Source organism: Seriola lalandi, unplaced genomic scaffold (assembly GCF_002814215.2).
Source record: "Seriola lalandi dorsalis isolate HSWRI2012SDOR001 ecotype SW California unplaced genomic scaffold, Sedor1 jcf7180002054767, whole genome shotgun sequence".
Lineage (NCBI taxonomy): Eukaryota > Metazoa > Chordata > Actinopteri > Carangiformes > Carangidae > Seriola > Seriola lalandi.
Genome location: NW_019525320.1, coordinates 195,872 through 212,760, shown reverse-complemented (window position 1 = coordinate 212,760; position 16,889 = coordinate 195,872). Strand labels below are relative to the sequence as shown.

The following is a 16,889-nucleotide window of genomic DNA, read 5'->3' as shown; positions in this document are numbered from 1 at the left end:
AAAAAAAAAAAAAAAATACCTGGAACAAGCCTATAGGCAAATCTGTTATCTCTTAACGTTTCCCACATAGGGAGCTCCAAATTTACCACAAAATGGGATCCAAAGTCACTGAGTATTACATTACAGTCATTATGCAGACAGTGACCTTTTTTTCCATATACATACACATCAGGGGTAGTTAGGGGTTCAGCGTCTTGCACAAGGACACACCGACATGTGGACAGGAGAAGATGGATATCACACCACCCAACCTTACCATGGCCGACTCGCTCTACTATGTGAGCTACAGCAGCCCTGCATTGAGCTGTAATACAGAGACTCCCGTGTATATTTGCATCCCCTGCATCACTTGCATTCACTGAGGCGGAAAAGCTGTTAAAACGTCTATTTTATTTATAGGACAGTACACTGTTTATTAAATGTTTGATTCTTTCGTTCCCTGGGGTAAATCCTCACACCTGCTGATTTCACGTTTCATACCTGATATGTTGGGGCATAATGAGGGAGAATATCACAGAGGCTATAGACAAAAGAGAGGTTTCTGTATTTAAACATTATGGGGGAAAAAAATCAAAGCAGACAAAAGCAGTGTGTGTGTGTGTGTGTGTGTGTGTGAGAGAGAGAGAGAGAGAGAGAGAGAGAAATGTCTGAATAATGCATCAGAAATCTCTGAATTATTTACTAGGTGGAGGGTGTTGGCACAGGTGGCAGAGGGTGAAGAGAAGCGAGGCAAAGAGAAAGTATGGAAAATTGAGAGACAGCAGGAAAAAAAAAGACGGAAGAAAACAGGAATGGCTTGAATACCCAGTAGAAAACGGTGAGAGATGAATGTTTTCATCCTCTTCAGGGCGCCATCTGAAAGGCCTGCTCTACTCTGGGTTTCCCTCCTGCCCTTCCTCTCCACCCTGTAACCATTCAGCAGCTTCTCCCCTGGGTGTGGGGCTAACAGGAGGGGGCTGCTTTCACCTCAGAACCCTCACACACACACACACACATACACACAGTCACACAGTCACACACTCACACAACGGTAGGAAGAGAAAGTGAGCAATGGAGACAGATTTTGTGTGTGTGTGTGTGTGTATGTGTGTATTTGGGGTGCAGTGGTATTCAAATCCTTTCTGCTGTGACAAGGTCTGCTAGAGTTCATGCTCTAAGTGCCACAGCCAAAGACAACACACACACTAAAAATGGAAGTCAGAGATCAGTCATCTGATGGGCAGGTGGGGGAGAGTGAAAGATATCTGATGGAGTGTAGACCGGGAATAGGAACCAGGAAAGGATCTTTGTTGTGGTTTGTTTAAGCCATGCGTCATTCAAAACGACTCGTCCGAAGTTTAGTTAAACTCTCAAAAAATGATATACAGCACAGGCGCAGACACTTTTATGAGCTCTGTGACAACAGTGAGACATGACAGTGGAGGTTACCGCTGTCTCTGTTGTGCTGCTGTGCTAATCACAGCGTGTACTTGTTTCACCTCTACAACTTTAATTAGTTAGCCTGGGAATTGTATTGGCGCACTGTCATGTCCTTATGCTGTACATGATCAGAAAGGCAGACGCACAGACACTGACAGACACACATGTCTGCCGAGCAGACCTCAAAAGGTCTACCGCCTTGTTTTTAGCTCCTGCCTTTAATCACTTCAGCAGATCACTATAACAGAACATATTGTTCACACACTTGCACACACACAGACACACACACACAAATTCTCTCTCTCTCTTTCTCTCACGCTGTGTATGAAATTTCCAGGAGGGATTTTTAACCTCGTCCATCCCCACTTTTACCACCCCTCACCTGCCCACCGTCCATATGTCTGTGCACCAGAGCTCAAAATGTGCACGCGCCCCACGCTGCACACACTCATATACAAATCCTGGGAAAATGTACACGTGCCTGCCTCACATTTGGGTCATGCGAGTCAGACATGTGAAGCCCCTGTGGTACTGTAGCAGAGAGGGGAATCCAGAGGAATCACAGCATGGTCATCAACGCGGCCTGTCCCATCCATCAAAGTCAAAGTACGTACGCACACACACACACACACACACACACACACACACACACACACACACACACACACACACACTTATGAGTCAGACACAGATGAAAAACCTAGAGACAAAAAAGGTGAGAGAAAGTAGCAGCTGGAAACTGATGTGTGTGTGAAGAGGAACAGAACAGAATTACCAAAAAGCCCACTTTTTGACAAGCTATTCATCATAATTATGCATCTTGCCATACATCAAAGTTTTCATAGAAAGAAACAGACTTCACATCAATGGGTGAAAGTCAGACAGCAGCCAGAGAAGTGGCGACCATTCATCTATACGCAAAGAGGGAAAACAAAATAAACTGAAATTAAAACTTCTACAAAAATATAGTATTTAGAAAATTGCAAAGGCACAGGATGATGCAAAAACATCAGATAAAATAGCACTGAACTCTGGGTTCATCTCCCAGTATCTTTCTAAATGTCCACCATAGCGAACAATACAATTATTCAAATTGATCCCATTTATTGCAGACGCTTGACTGATCAGAAACCAGCGGGTCAATTACACCTACACACATGATAAAATGTGATTTTGCTCAGTCAACAATAATTAACATTAAAACCAGAGTCAAGGCTTGGTCAAAAAGTTGCATACACACATGCACGTGCACACACACCAACGTCCATCCTCCCTTGCTGCTGCGACCGGGGGGGGGGGGGCTGAGAAAGAAACAGAGGGGCCTGTGTTTACACTGGCAGGGTGAGCAGCTTGTGTGAGCCCCATGGAAATGACCAGCTCACATCTAATGGAGAGAAAGCCCCACCATGACTGACAGGGCCTGCTAAGGCTTTGAGAGTCTGCACAATCAACGCAGCTCGTTTCCCAGCGTGCTTCACTCCTCGGGGCAGCCGCACCAAACTAAACAAATAGGGGGAGATTAAACGGAAAATGGTTGCCATACCAGCAACATGGCAGGAGATCGTTCACTGAGGGCGATGAGGGTGCGTTTACACAGAAAAGCCGGACACTTAATCAGTTGTTCGCCGACTTGCGATACATTATAATTCCAGCTCTAGTGGAGGGGCTGGAATGCCAAGGACGTCCCAGAAGTGTCATTTCTGAGACTGTCTTCATTGACAATGTACAGTATTACATCCCCAGAGAGGAAAATTAATCTACAAATAATTGGCGTACATTTCCTTCCATGTTGTGCTGATATGTTTCCACCATGTGCTCCAAGCCATTTTCTCCATCTAATTGCATTCACAAGGAAAATAACAACCAGCGCAGGGCCCCAGTGGTCTCAAGAGTGGACCACAAATACAGCACTGATCTTCTTTTAAGATGTGCGTAAATTTTCAAAAGAGGAGTTTTCATCATAAAGCCTAGCATTACCATCCATTTCACAATACCATCTGTCTTCTGAGAAGAGAATGGATTTCTTGTATTGGTATTTGGATCTCCATTAACAGGCTCAGACTCCATTGATTCAGATAATTACATTAGATGGCTTTAGTCCCTCTCACAGCAGCTTTCTGGTTATAGATGGGTTCACGGAGCCGGGGCATGTCAAAGCGGAGACGTCCAGCTGCAGAGAAAGAAGGTTCAGGAGGGGCAGGGGAGAAATGAATGAGTGGATGGATTGATGGACCAGCAAGCTAACACAAGGCCTGTCCCATCCATCAAAGTCAAAGTACGTACGTACACACACACACACACACACACACACACACACACACACACACACACGCACACACGCACACACGCACACACGCACACACACGCACGCACAGCTTATAAATTGCTTGTAAATATGTTAGCCAATTGATTCAGTTGTTATCTGTGCAGCCCATACTTATTCCTCCACCTGTTATCCCTCACAAATCATCTTAGGTGAGATCAGAGAAAGCTTAGAGATAATTTCCACCCTGACAGTCTAGTTGTGCACAGAACCGATTTTTCCCAGAAGCTTTTCATTCTGTGCGAATGCACATTTAAACATGTATAATGAATGTACAGAGGAAGATACATGTAGTTGTAAATCTTCCCAATAAAGCCTATGACTGCCATCTAGTGGAGGAGAACGAGAAGTATTGAAACATGCATTAACAGTCAATGGTAGCAGTGGCACAAAGCACTACACAGCTCTTTTGTATCAAAAGTGTTGTTTTTATTAAAGGAAATTTTGTATCAAATGGGTCATAGAAAAGTAAATTAGCTGAGATGTGATCTTCATGTTTGACAAATTTAACATTACAAACCACAACTGCCATTTTCCAGTGTGACTTCATGAAACAAAAAGGATTCAGCAACATAAAACAATATTTATGTATGAGGTATAAAACCACTACAACCACACACTACAAAGTGTTTACTGTCCTCTAACAAATCCTGTATATCTTATAAAGAAAGTCGGGTGATTTGAAGTTTACAGTTCACAATTAGAGCTCCTTAAGTGTTGAAATTTTAAATGCTCTATCACTGATGAAGATGACAGGTTTATGTATATTATTTATAATTCTTACCATTTATTAATTCAACAACTATTTTAAATTAAAGCAAAAAAAAAAATACTAGGGGACTGGTTTTGGTAAACTGCAACTGTGGCTATAAAACTACTAAGCAACACAAGACAACATGCTTGCTGAGCTTAGAGAAATCCGCCACCAGAGGGCACCACTGACATTTAGTACACAGCAGCCATACCCTCACTGTAACACTCAGGATGACTTAATACGTTGCTTATGCTTCCAGGATGAATGTTAAGTCCATAGCAGAGTAGTTTCAGTCGACTGTAACACCTTCTGGCAGCTCCACCACCACAGGGGCGCAGTCATCCAAGTCTGCATCGAAATCCCAGCGAAACTTCTTGGTCAGGTGGGCTTTGAACTTCTCTGCTCTCTTTCGGAGCGTGCCGTCTACACCAGGTCCACTGACATACTGGAAAAAGTCCTGTGAGAACATAAGTCAAACAATGTTAATGGGTTTTAGTCCTAAATATGAAAATCCTTTGACAACAATAATCAATAATAATATGTGTAGATCCTGAAGTATTGATTTACTTGAAATATGTCCTCATCCACTAGGCCTATATGTTGTGGGAGCTATTCATGACTTTGACAAATTGGACAAAAGCTGTTTATGTAAAATCCTTCTTTTGTCACGAAGAATGTTTGATCTTCATTGTGGAATAAATGTAATCAGAATTGTGTGGGACCCACATTTACACTGTTGTACCTTTTTTTCCTTTTTGCTGTGAGGTTCTAAGTGATTTGTCCCTAGATAAAGAAAATCCTTAAATACTGGTGTGAATGTTTATATTTTTCATATGATTTCCCACCTCCAGGGAATTCCTAACGTGTTACATCAGCATTAGTTTCCTGGGTTAAGAAAATTACTCCTAAACCAAAAAAAGGTCCTCCAAATATGAGTTGATCTGAAAAATTGAAGACAATTAGATCCACCTCGCCGTGAGACCCTTGATAAATAAGTGCCCAAAGCAGTGAACCACTACGACTTGACTTATTTAATACACCATTAAGTTCAATGGTAAAATAAATTGACAGTGGGCTATTTTATATAGGACATTTTAATGTGTCACAGTAGGAAAAGCAAAAATGTAAATATCAAAATGAACTATGGCTGAATCACATTTAGCTGCTTCGGTTTGAGGATTATGGTATTGTGCATGCTGGCTCTTTGTCAACGCTATTCAAAACACCTTTGCTTTCCTACTATGTCAAGTCAAAATGTCAGCTGTGATTTCCCAAACCATGTTCTCATCAACATCTATTTATTTTTCTTTTTTTTCCTTTTAGTTCACACACTGAGAAGTGACAATATGAGTTTCTACTGACAGACACGACAGTCTTTTCTTTCATTTGAATGGATGACCACACTTTTCCCAGCATTTATGACGGTCATCTACCTGCAGCGTGGACGTGAGGAAGTTGCTCTGTGACACGATGTCGACAAAGAAGTCAGGCGGGATTTCTCCAAGCTGGTGGTAGAGCACGGCGATGAGCCCCAGATAGAGTTCCTTACGCTTCCTCATGGAATCCTCTGAGCGACACAACAGAGCCAGGAGACACTTCCAGTGCTCAAAGCCCTCGTACACATTTCCAATCAGGAAGCATACAAAGGCAAATTGCAGCTCACCTGAGAGTGGAGAGAGGAAACGTAGGTAGTTTAAACATATAAAAATGTTAAGGTGTGCTATTCTGACGACCTAATATTTGTGTATCTAATACATACCTAGCAGGTTGAGAGGCTGCAGCTCATGGTTCTTCTCCAACACAGTCTCCAGGGCATAGCTCAGGTCCAGACTGCACTGGGTGATCTCGGCTGGTGTCGCCCCAGGTGGGTAGGTCTTCTCGGGGATAACAGAGAAGCGCAACTCTGTCCCCTCCCTTTGCTTCATCTTGGGGAGCCTGTCGAGTCCCTCTCTCATGCTCTGACAGGCTGTGTCGTTCCTCGGCTGCTCTGCCCTGTCTTTGGTGTGTCTGAACTCAATCTCAGGAATGACATCACTGTAAGCACATATTCGACCAGACAGAGGCTGTAGGTTATCGGCCACCTCCTTGCTCAGGCGGTCAGTGAGGGACACCCACTTTCTCATCACCTCGTATGGGTAGGGACCCAGGTAAGGATCCAGCTCTTGCAAGGTCGCCCGGATGCGGCTCACCTCCTCTTCATTCTTGGAGGCGGAAAAGTCCAGATCTTCTTCCTTGGGATCCCAGTTAGCCAACACGATCTCTCTGGGTTTTAGAGAGAGGAAGAGGCCTGTCTTTGGGCCAACTTCTCCTCCACAGCTCGGCGGGTTAACAGAGCTGTAGTGAAGGAAGTGCAGGCCTGGAGGGATCATCTTCACTCCCCGAAAGCGAGGACCCACCTGCCAACTCTTGCAGTCAATCCCCAACTCTGTGCCCTTAGGAACACCCAGCAGCACCAGGGTGGCTCCCTCCTCAAACAGCCTCAGAGCAACATCTGGATCCATGTCTACAGTGCTGCTGTTGGCCATGTCTGCTCTGTCAAGGGCTACTTGACTTCAACTTACTAACTAAACCAAACCAGACAACACAAGAGCTAAATTCCGCTTTCAGTTGTTACATGAGATTTCTCATGTTCAGGAGAGGCAGAAGAATTTCGTCCAAATATGTACAGCCGACAGTTAGCACAGAGTGGTGCTGCTTTTTTCAATGTTTTAAAAGGATGCAGTTTATCTGTCTCTAAAAATCATACGTGAAAAATATAACGGAAGTAACACATTTAAACAAGCCGATTTTAAACGTACATAACGCGTTATATCTACAACGATACCTTGAGTAGTGACTTGTTGATGTTTCGCGTCGTTGAGAAATCGTTTAGTCGAGGCTGTGCAACATAAAGTCTGTTCCGGACAGAAACATTACTGTATTCGCTTGGTTCCGCTTTTGTCAGAAGTCTCTTTGCCAAGGAGGTTTTCCATAAACAGACATATTCTGCTGCTTAGTTTCAGTTTAATCATCGTCTCAATCCAAAAGATATCATTTACTTGATTGTTCTATTAGGGTTAATTAGGTAAATCAATCGATCATCTTCCCCAAATAAATTTTTTTCTCATGCTACGATGAGGATTCCTTGAAAGCAGTAAACAATGAAGGAATGTAACATAGATTTAGGTAGGGCCTTGTTCTATTTATTATTTATTTGTGTACTTTGTTTGTTATTCTTTATATTTATTCATTTATTTATTGTCGTGTCTAAGCTGTATAATCGCTGTACATTCACTGAAAAATTAATCGTAAACAGTAGGAGTCTGCTATCGGCTTTTCACAAGATACACTCCTCCTTCTCCTACTACTACTACCAGTAATAATAATAATAATAATAATAATAATAATAATAATAGAAGACATTTAACATTTTATTATATGCCATATACTCCACAACATGACTGACAGGAACATTTTATGGGTATGATGACATATGGCTTACAAACACAAAAATTGGTTGTTACAACATGAGAGACCTTGGAAAATGTGCATATTCTGAAAGTATTTGAATGCATTGCGAATATTTTTAGCTTATCTGTGGTTGCTTTAAAAACTATTCCATAAAAATGTGAGCACTGCTGAGTCTAGTATTTTAATAGACAAAACACTGAGAACTTGGCAACAGTAAACATTCATGACATTGCATTTGAAAATACAGTGGGTCATTGGTAATATCATCTGTTTGATGCAATGAACTGACTGGAAATCACCTAATATCTTCATGAGAAAGTAGGTTTACAGGAATCATTTCCTACTTTGAGAGCATACATACACTCTGAAGTTTCTGCCAACAAGTGATCAGTGCCTTGATAACTTTGATTAACCTGGTCCTCTTTCTCTTCTTCCCTCGTATTTTCTGGACAGTTGAACAAGAGGTTCTCTTCCCCTGAAAAGAAAAGCATTGTTGTGCAGTTATACAACCACCCGCTTATCTGCTTTAATAGTTTTTCATCACATTAGCATTATTAAGGACATCCATGTATCCTTGTATGGATTATCTGCAACCATTTTCCCAAGCCCAGCCTTTGCTTTGCTGTGCTGTTTTGTTTTGCTCTTTGTTTTGTTTGTTTATTGTGGAGAAATATGAATCAATAAATTCAGTCGACAAAAATGGATGAATGTTGTTCTTTGAAGTCCTTCTCCTCACCAGATAATCAGGACTGCAGTTGTGAATGATGAGCTGCTCCATGCTCTCCAGTGGCATTTCCAGTGCAGACTGCTTGCCACTCCTCTGACACCGAATCTGCTGTGTCATACCATAGATTGAAACCAGGATGCGACGCGCCTACCATGGAACAATAGCCCATAAAATGAAGAAAAGAAAACAGCATTTGAAATAGCCCAAACAGCTCATCTGTTGTTGGTACTATTAAATAACTGGAAATTTAACCTCATATTGCCCTTGGGGAAATTCTTCCTTTCCATTTCCAAATCCGTAATGTTAGGCAGTCGCACAGGCAGATTATGTGAAAAGTTCTTGTTAAACCCACAGCATCACAGTATCAGGACTGTGTTTTATTACCCTGTCCATCATGCTCAAAGTGTATATGGTGAAGCGCTATTTACCTTTCCTTGGGGACAGGGGTCTCTGTCTTTGGAGGTATTAAATGAATCTGTCAAATTCTGCAAAAGAACAACCAAATATGAATTAACAGAAATTAAAACTGATTGCCATTCAAAAGAGAAAAAAGATGAGACTGTACCAGTAAAGCTGGTACATTGAACAAAGTGACAAACCCTGGAGGGCAGCCTACCATCAGATATTCAAACATTGCTCCAACATGTTTAATTCCACCTGCAACTGTTTTGGATAAACTGACATATATTCACATATATCACATATTAATGGAAGGCAAAATAAAGACAGCAAAATTCAAAAAAATAAAAAAAAGTCTCCATCAAAGTCACCAGTTACCAGATTCTGCAGCTCAACAAAGATGACTTCTCTGTAGGAGCCCAGTATTTCTTTATAGTTACATCTACGTTTACCACAAGTGATGGCCAACAAGAGAACCACCAGGACACTACGGAGTAGAGTTCCAGTCAGACACTGCAAAAAAGACAAGTGCATCTCATTACAAGTTTTATATGAAGAAAATGTCCACACTAAATTACAGATTAGAAAAATACCATGAATCATTGTTCATTTGGCTCCTGCTTTAAGTGTTTATTGGACTTTATTATTTGTAACAAACAGAATACAATCTAGAAATGTGTGCCATGATCCACATTATTTCACTATCCACACACATGTGAGTGATTGACTTGTGGCTCCATTTGTACATGTGAAATGGATATTGGACATTTGTGAATCACTTCCTGTCAGTTTGTGCGAAATGTGACATGTGTTACTTCCCATTACTTCCTATTTGTTTGCTTAACTTTTTCCAATTCACAACACAGCTGATCTGTTGAAATAAACGTACAACCGCACTGGGATTTCCCTCCCAACATCCCCCCACTGGTTTTTTGCAAATCACACCCTGAAGTGGAGCATCTTCATTTAACCCAATGGTCATGATTTAGGATTGGCCTCGTCATTGTCATCTCCAACTCTGCACTAGAGACTTGGAGCTGCTAGCGGTTAGCATGCGGCCATACTATCTCCCGAGAGAGTTTTCACATGTCATTGCGGTGACTGTGTACATCCCCCCCTCGGCCGTCGCCGCTGCAGCCACAGACCAGATCCATAGTGTTGTCTCTCAACTCCTAAACCAGCACCCCCATTCCTTCCTCCTCATCTCTGGGGACTTCAACCACACGTTCCTGTCCTCTGCTCTTCCTACCTTCACCCAGTATGTGGATTGTCACACCAGGGACAATAAAACTTTGGACTTGTTGTATGCTAATATCAGAAATGCATACACCTCATCCCCCCTCCCCCCGCTGGGACGCTCAGATCACAACGTCCTTCATTCCAGCAGCTGTCAGACTCCACAACTCCTGCTCTTCCTGACTATGTGCAAACTTGCACTTTTTCATGTACATATCGTGTGTATTGTGTATATTGTATTTATTAGTGTATATTTGGTATATTTTTGTTGTATATTTCCATATTTCCGATGTTTATTCTATAGATGTTTATTTTCTGCTGTGGTAAATGAATTTCCCAGTTGTGGGATAAATAAAGTTAATCTAATCTAATCTAATCTAATCTAATCCAGGTGAGTGTGTTGTGCTGTGCTTGCTTACTTCCTGCCGTTAGTTAGCTAACTTTGCGTTGAGTAGCCAACATCCACATTAGTACAAAAGGAGACAACAACGTAGAGGGACATCAGCCTGGCTTCACCCAGGATGTGAAAGATAAAGCCGAGCTCGGTGGTCCTCCATCCCTCGCCCCACCCCCACTGATGTGGTGTGATTTCTCCTGGTTCTCCCAATGTCCAGTCCAGTCCAACCCCCTGACTGGACAGTGCTTGTAGTCTTCGACAATGACATTATTGGCACCTCATGTGCATTAAACTCTGATCAGGTGAGTCACTTCTTTTGAAACTATGGCCTCTACTACTACTATTACGACTACTGCGGATATTAATCCTACCACTAGTACTACTATGAAAGTATAATTATCCCCCATCTCATGAATACTTCAGTATAGTTTATTTTCCTCCTTTTCTGTGTAAAAGGAGTGTAACAGCAGTGTATAAGGGTAATAATAGCATAATACAGTAGCTTAATACGAGTAGAAAGCGTTTCATAGAAGTGTAAAAATGGTGGTGGTTTCTAGGGCATTGCTAGGTGTTTGTGGTAGTAGTGTTGGTAGTATTAATATCTGCAGTAGTACTAATAGTAGATACTAGTAGATTGGCCACAAGTCACCTAGAGGGCATGGATGGGCTGAACGGCTAAAGTTATTATTTACACCTGCTTCTAAAAAAAAATCCCAAATTTTATTTTAGTTTTGCAAATATAATATTGATAATATATCAGAATTTAAAAGAAAAAATACTAATGTCCTTTAGTTTTTCTTACAAAAGGAAAACAAAACCACGTGCTGTATCAGATGCCATATGTTCTAGCTGGTTCCTCTGGTGCACGGTGACTGTCAATGGCTGCTGCTTCATTGATGTGTGGAACCAAAATGGCAAATGACAGAAAGAGGCTGTGGTGAGTGACATCTGGTTATTTCACTACAGATGAAAAGAAAAGAATCTAATCTTATGGAACTATATCTGTTGTCTCTACCCCCGTATATCAAAAACATAATGAAAAGTGGAAGTAAAAAAATGTTTTACCCCATAAACATTCAAATTTAGGGCTAAAGCTCCATAGGCCCCCATTCATTTTGGGCTATCTGGCAACCGGAAGTTCTGAGAGTGACGGTATTAGAAATTCTCTGGGGAAGGCTCAAATGTCACGTGGCCCACACACTGACAGGAAACGACTCAAAAATGTATAAAATCCGTTTCACATGAATGTGCAAGTACCACTTTACATGTATTTTTGTGATTCAACTGTTTGCATTTGTTAAACTTTACCATTTGTATCTGAAATTTGAATACTTGAGTGAGTTAATTAGAAATGGCTTTGTGTTTTTGAGGATATAACAAATCACAAACAAAAAAGCAAACATTTCTTGGATAGTGAGATTTGTGGATCAACATAGTCGTGGATTGTCTTCTGTGGACACCTCACATTTGTTTATTTTTTTTCTACAGAAATGTGGCATTGGACCAAAGTCCTCAACAAATTTGTCCATGAATGTGGAAAACCATCTTTACATGTTCAAATGGATCCACAAATTCGTAAAAAGTTTACAGTCATGTGTAGTTGCAAATCGCTCTGTATTATTAACACAAGTAAAAAAAAAAATTTTGTGGATAGTGAAATATTTGTGGATTATCCTCTAAGTACAATAAAAAAACGTCCATAAAGTGCGCCCCAGCACCAGTCGCTTTCCAGTCGTCTGGAGCTCATGTCATCGTGACCAATGTCAATACGATGCTGTTAACAGTATTAGTGTACGCAGACTTCATAATACAGCAGTGAAAATTTCTATAACGTCCTCATCTGCTGCGTAAATAGGCACCTGATGTTAAAACCACACTTACCATTTATCATGTTCTGCTGCAGGCTCCTCAGACAAGCAAACCCATCTCTACCAGTACCTGGAAGATCCAATGAATTACCCCTGGTCCGGCGGCGTTCATTGTATCCAAACCGCCTCCCCCCCCCCCCAAAGTATTTTTACACTTCTTCTGGTGAATATTCTATGACGGTGGCGGACAGACTTCCGATCAAGTGCTTCGTAATTTCCAACATCAACAAAGTCACTACTGCTCCGATTTCCTTCCCTGTCATGGATTGCTGACGCTGGGCTTAGGATTTCACCGAACTCCAGTCCGATCAAGTCGAGGAGAACCTCTGCAATCAATCATTTGCCTTCATCGTGTCGGTCTTGTTGGAAAGACGTGATACCGAGGAGGAGCGGTGTGAAGAGCCGCTGTAACTTGGTGGAGCAATTCTCCAAAGCGCAATTTCATTCCTTAAAGGGCATACATTTTCAGAGGATGGGACCTCTAGGCTATCGAGTGAGCTACACAAAACCAGTGGAAGTATGAAACGATGCTTGATGGTTGTAATGCCCACAACACGCAGTGACTCTAACCACTTTAAGCCAAGCCAAACCTGAGGTGACAATGACATCCCAGACAGGACCACCAAAGTGCTGACCGTGCGTGGGAACTGCATGGGAGTATTAGTGTGGGTAAAACTCCTGGACTGAAAGGTCAGGAAAACTGTGCACTCGGAAATAAATATGACATTCAAATCACAACAAACCACTTTACCATTTAACATGTTTAGGAAAAACAGGGAATTGTGCAATAAACTTTATTTGTTTATTGGACTCCTACAAAGTGTTTTTAAACACATTCAAGCCATCTGTGTAAAAAAAAGCAGATTGTTATCACCAACATGAGAAATCATGTAATAATTCCTGACAAAGAGTTTATATACACTGTCACATCTTGTTGAACAGACAGAGCCAAATCTGCACCTTTTACATATCCGCATTCTGTCCAGACAGAGACATATATTTCTCTCTTACAGTGTCTGCTGAAAGTATTCATTTCCATTTCTGCTTTCTCTTTTTCATGTTTATTCTTACACAATTTTCACACAACCACAGTGACTGTAATTTGAATTTTGACAACAGCAGAAAAAGAGACAAATGTCAAAGTGAAAAGGGATGAACAAATGAATCCACATTTTGTAAAAACATTGAACAGAATAAAGGACTGCCTGTAACCTTTAACCCACTTTACCATGACACACTTAAATCATTACAAGCGAATCAAATTATTATCAGATTAATATAAATTGCATGGCGATCATGTGTGTGAACTCCAAAAACCTGATGACAGTGACAGTATGTGCTGGTGGGGTGTGGTTTTTACCGCATTTGAATCCAACACAACTGGCACATGCTGCTTATGCCTACCACAATCGAGAGTTTGTTCAGCAAGTAAACATGTAGAAACCTCGACTAACTGCCTGAAGGGAAGCGGGAGACTGGATCAAAAGAGGGACACTTTCATACTTACCCATGTTCTGTTTGGGTAAACAAAACAATTCACATTGCCATAAATCACAGTCTCCACCATGATGCATGGTGATAACATTATCATACTGTAGGCAGGTCCTGCTTCTAAAGGTTGAGGGTACAATGACTGTAGCGAAATGCAAAGAAATCCCAAAGGGTGACCTGCAGCAGTCTGCAGGAAGACTTGGGAGAAGGTTTACTTGCCAACAAGACAAAGACCTCAAAAATAAAAGGCAAAGCTACACAAGCTAAAAAATACTAACATGAATGCCCTGAAGTGGCTGAGTCCAAACCTCAGTCCTTCTGGAGGACATGGAAAATGTTGTTCACTGACCGGAAACTACAAAACCCAATGTTTTAATTGCTGCTGCTACATGTAAGGAATGATTTTGAATTTTATATTGCTACTTTCACTTTCCCTTTGACATTAAATCAAATTTTTTTTGTTGCCAAGTACAACTCTAATTTAAGTTTGTAAAACAATAAAAAGTTATGTATGAATCCTTTGTATGTTCCAGAGATTGCCAAGTCCAGATAGAAAACAACAGTTGAGTGTGTCCATAGCTGTTCCCTGTGAGACTTGTGACTGCCAGTCATCCAGGTGTTTTCAGTCCCAGTCCAAAATTTCCCCAGTCTCAGAATGTGTTCTTGATCTTGCTGGCTACCAGCGCTAAGATCTCTCCTGTCTTCTTCTGCCAGTTCAGGACGTGTTTGGACTCGGCACACCACAGCTCGCCATGGCGGGGCTCCGCATTTTCACAGCGCTTTCGCACCTCTTCCTGCTGTTCCTGATGGATGCAGAACAGCAAAGTGAGACACAGACACACAGACACAGACACAGACACAGACACAGACACACACACACACACACACACACACACACACACACACACAGTTCTTGGTTGTGTTTATCATCTATCTTTATGAATGAGTAACAGCATTATGTATGGTGCAAAATAAGTTTGAGTGACAGCATTATGTATTCCTTGATGTACTCCACCAAAAACTTTTCAATAATTTTGACTCTTGTCCATCACATTTTTTGCATTTTAACCATACACCATTTTTCAGTGGTAAATGATACAGTGAGAACAATGTATTGACAGCACATACCTCTTAGATAAACCAAAGTTGCATTAATTGAACTTACATGTGAGGGTCAAATGTGTCAATTAAATCAAACATTTAGTCATGACAATATTACCTGATATTTAGCTGCAAAATCCAGCACGGACACACACAAGTCTCGTACCGAGATAAGGACAGACAATACTAAGATTGATACCTCTGTGCCATGTTGCAGCTCAAACTTGTAGAAGAGAGCCCAAGCATCTCCTAGGTCTGGCTCGATCTTTACTGTCCTGAGGAACCACTCTCTGGCTTTGGTGATCTTACGTTCACTCCAAAACAACCTGACATGTGCGCACAAGATTATTTGAAAGTTAAAAAAAAAAAAAAAAAAAAAAAAAATCACTCCAAAAGGTTAAATGCTAAATACAATGGAAAAACCTGCACAAACAGCAGAGCTTATTATTGAGAAGTTGAGTGGGATACAGTGAAAAGACATGGTCATACTTGGCAACAGCGAGCAGGACGTGGGGATCATGTTCACACTTCTTCAAAGCGTCCACACTCTTAGTCTTCCTCTGGGGCCTGGCCTCCAAAAACACAGCCTCAGCCCACAGGATACCTTTGTAGGAAGGGACAGGGAGTGGGGTGAAATGGAGAATTTGAGATTACAGACAGTGATACAAAACACAGAAAGTAACTGAAAAATTATCTTTTTTGTGTATAAAAAGGTCTATAACCTGAACACAGGAGTTTTTAAAATTGATTTTAGGACAGAATAAAATCCACAAACGTCCTACCTGCTGGGAAAAAAAAATAGAAAAGAGTTTTTCCAACAGCAACAATATATTCTCACCTGAATTGGGGCACTCCTGCAGGGCTTTGGCCATCAGTGTGTTGGCGATGTTCTTCAGACCAGCCCTGAACTCCAGCCTAACCGACTCCAACCTGGTTAATATGATCACATACACATAATTTTAGACGCGCAGTTGTACATGTCTGTCAGTTTCTTAGTGGTAGGTGGAGTCAAATTTGTTTTTAAGTTGATATCAATCCCAGTATGGGTTTCCTCTGCTGCATTTAAAGACGATAAGCACATTTAGCACGTTGTCTAATGTACATGTTATCTAACAAAAAACATTTTCATTCTCCTTTTCTACAGAAAAGAATAAAACAATCTGTGAGTGGGCGTGTGCGCAAGTGTTCCAGTTTCTCCTTCATGAAAACCTTTCCTTCATGCAGCAAACTGAAAGGTTTCCCAAAGAGCCAAAGGCATGACAAGGAAGGAGAAGAGGGGAGGCACTTGAATGCCAAAGTAAATATCTTTAATTGCTCGGTGCACAATCAGATCTTTTGGATTATGCCTAATATACTATCCACACAGTTGACACATTGGAAACTAAAGTGCTCCCTCAAGCCACATCCTGCTTTTGTATTCAAGTGGCTTACCACACTTTGTAGTGTGTTTTCTCACCATAGCTCAGGGCTCTGGGGGTTCTTGAGTCGTGCCTTCTCCAGGATCGCTCTGGCTCTGGTCAGCTGTCCCACTCTCTCTTCAAGATGAGAGAGCAACAACCACAGGGCCACCGAGTGGGGACACTTTTTCAACTACAGCAACAAGCAAGACATAAACCACTTTTTAGAGTTATTACTGAAACACATATTTTCATCAAAAACATGTATGAATAAAATGCCCATTAAAAGCTCTTTGCTGTCATTATTATACCTACACAAATCCCCCC

The 16,889-nt window shown here is 41.4% G+C and overlaps 2 protein-coding genes and 2 long non-coding RNA genes across 4 annotated transcripts in view; 1 reads left to right on the top strand and 3 right to left on the bottom strand.

The window, feature by feature from the left end:
* Nucleotides 1–4,149: 4,149 nt before the first annotated feature.
* Nucleotides 4,150–7,396, bottom strand: aar2 (AAR2 splicing factor). Its single transcript, XM_023425066.2, has 3 exons — nucleotides 6,256–7,396; nucleotides 5,930–6,159; nucleotides 4,150–4,953 (listed from the first exon to the last, which is right to left on the bottom strand). The coding sequence occupies exons 1-3, from the start codon at nucleotides 7,019–7,021 to the stop codon at nucleotides 4,786–4,788; spliced, it is 1,164 nt and encodes a 387-aa protein (XP_023280834.1). The 5' UTR covers nucleotides 7,022–7,396; the 3' UTR covers nucleotides 4,150–4,785.
* A 497-nt stretch (nucleotides 7,397–7,893) lies between these two features.
* LOC147818011 (uncharacterized) lies at nucleotides 7,894–12,711 on the bottom strand. The gene is made up of 5 exons (XR_015438385.1): nucleotides 12,587–12,711; nucleotides 9,451–9,585; nucleotides 9,102–9,158; nucleotides 8,683–8,820; nucleotides 7,894–8,421 (listed from the first exon to the last, which is right to left on the bottom strand). It is a non-coding gene; the product is annotated as an uncharacterized LOC147818011 (long non-coding RNA).
* A 640-nt stretch (nucleotides 12,712–13,351) lies between these two features.
* prpf6 (PRP6 pre-mRNA processing factor 6 homolog (S. cerevisiae)) overlaps nucleotides 13,352–16,889 on the bottom strand; it is a 12,722-nt gene continuing 9,184 nt past the window's right edge. Inside the window, exons 17-21 of the mRNA XM_023425248.2 lie at nucleotides 16,622–16,755; nucleotides 16,004–16,095; nucleotides 15,655–15,769; nucleotides 15,365–15,491; nucleotides 13,352–14,867 (exon numbers count right to left, since the gene is read on the bottom strand). Coding sequence (XP_023281016.1) covers nucleotides 14,715–14,867; nucleotides 15,365–15,491; nucleotides 15,655–15,769; nucleotides 16,004–16,095; nucleotides 16,622–16,755 — 621 coding nt within the window. The 3' untranslated portion in view covers nucleotides 13,352–14,714. The remainder of the gene's footprint in view (nucleotides 14,868–15,364; nucleotides 15,492–15,654; nucleotides 15,770–16,003; nucleotides 16,096–16,621; nucleotides 16,756–16,889) is intronic.
* On the top strand, nucleotides 14,761–16,853 carry LOC147818010 (uncharacterized). Its single transcript, XR_015438386.1, has 2 exons — nucleotides 14,761–14,889; nucleotides 16,310–16,853. It is a non-coding gene; the product is annotated as an uncharacterized LOC147818010 (long non-coding RNA).

What these genes read in the sequence shown, in the direction of transcription:
- aar2 (XM_023425066.2), bottom strand. Translation starts at nt 7,021, where the DNA reads ATGGCCAACAGCAGCACTGTAGACATGGATCCAGATGTTGCTCTGAGG. An exon ending in GCAGCCTCTCAACCTGCTAG is followed by an intron (nt 6,160 to 6,255) that starts GTATGTATTAGA and finishes CTCCACTCTCAG; the next exon opens with GTGAGCTGCAATTTGCCTTT. An exon ending in TCCTCACGTCCACGCTGCAG is followed by an intron (nt 4,954 to 5,929) that starts GTAGATGACCGT and finishes ATGTTCTCACAG; the next exon opens with GACTTTTTCCAGTATGTCAG.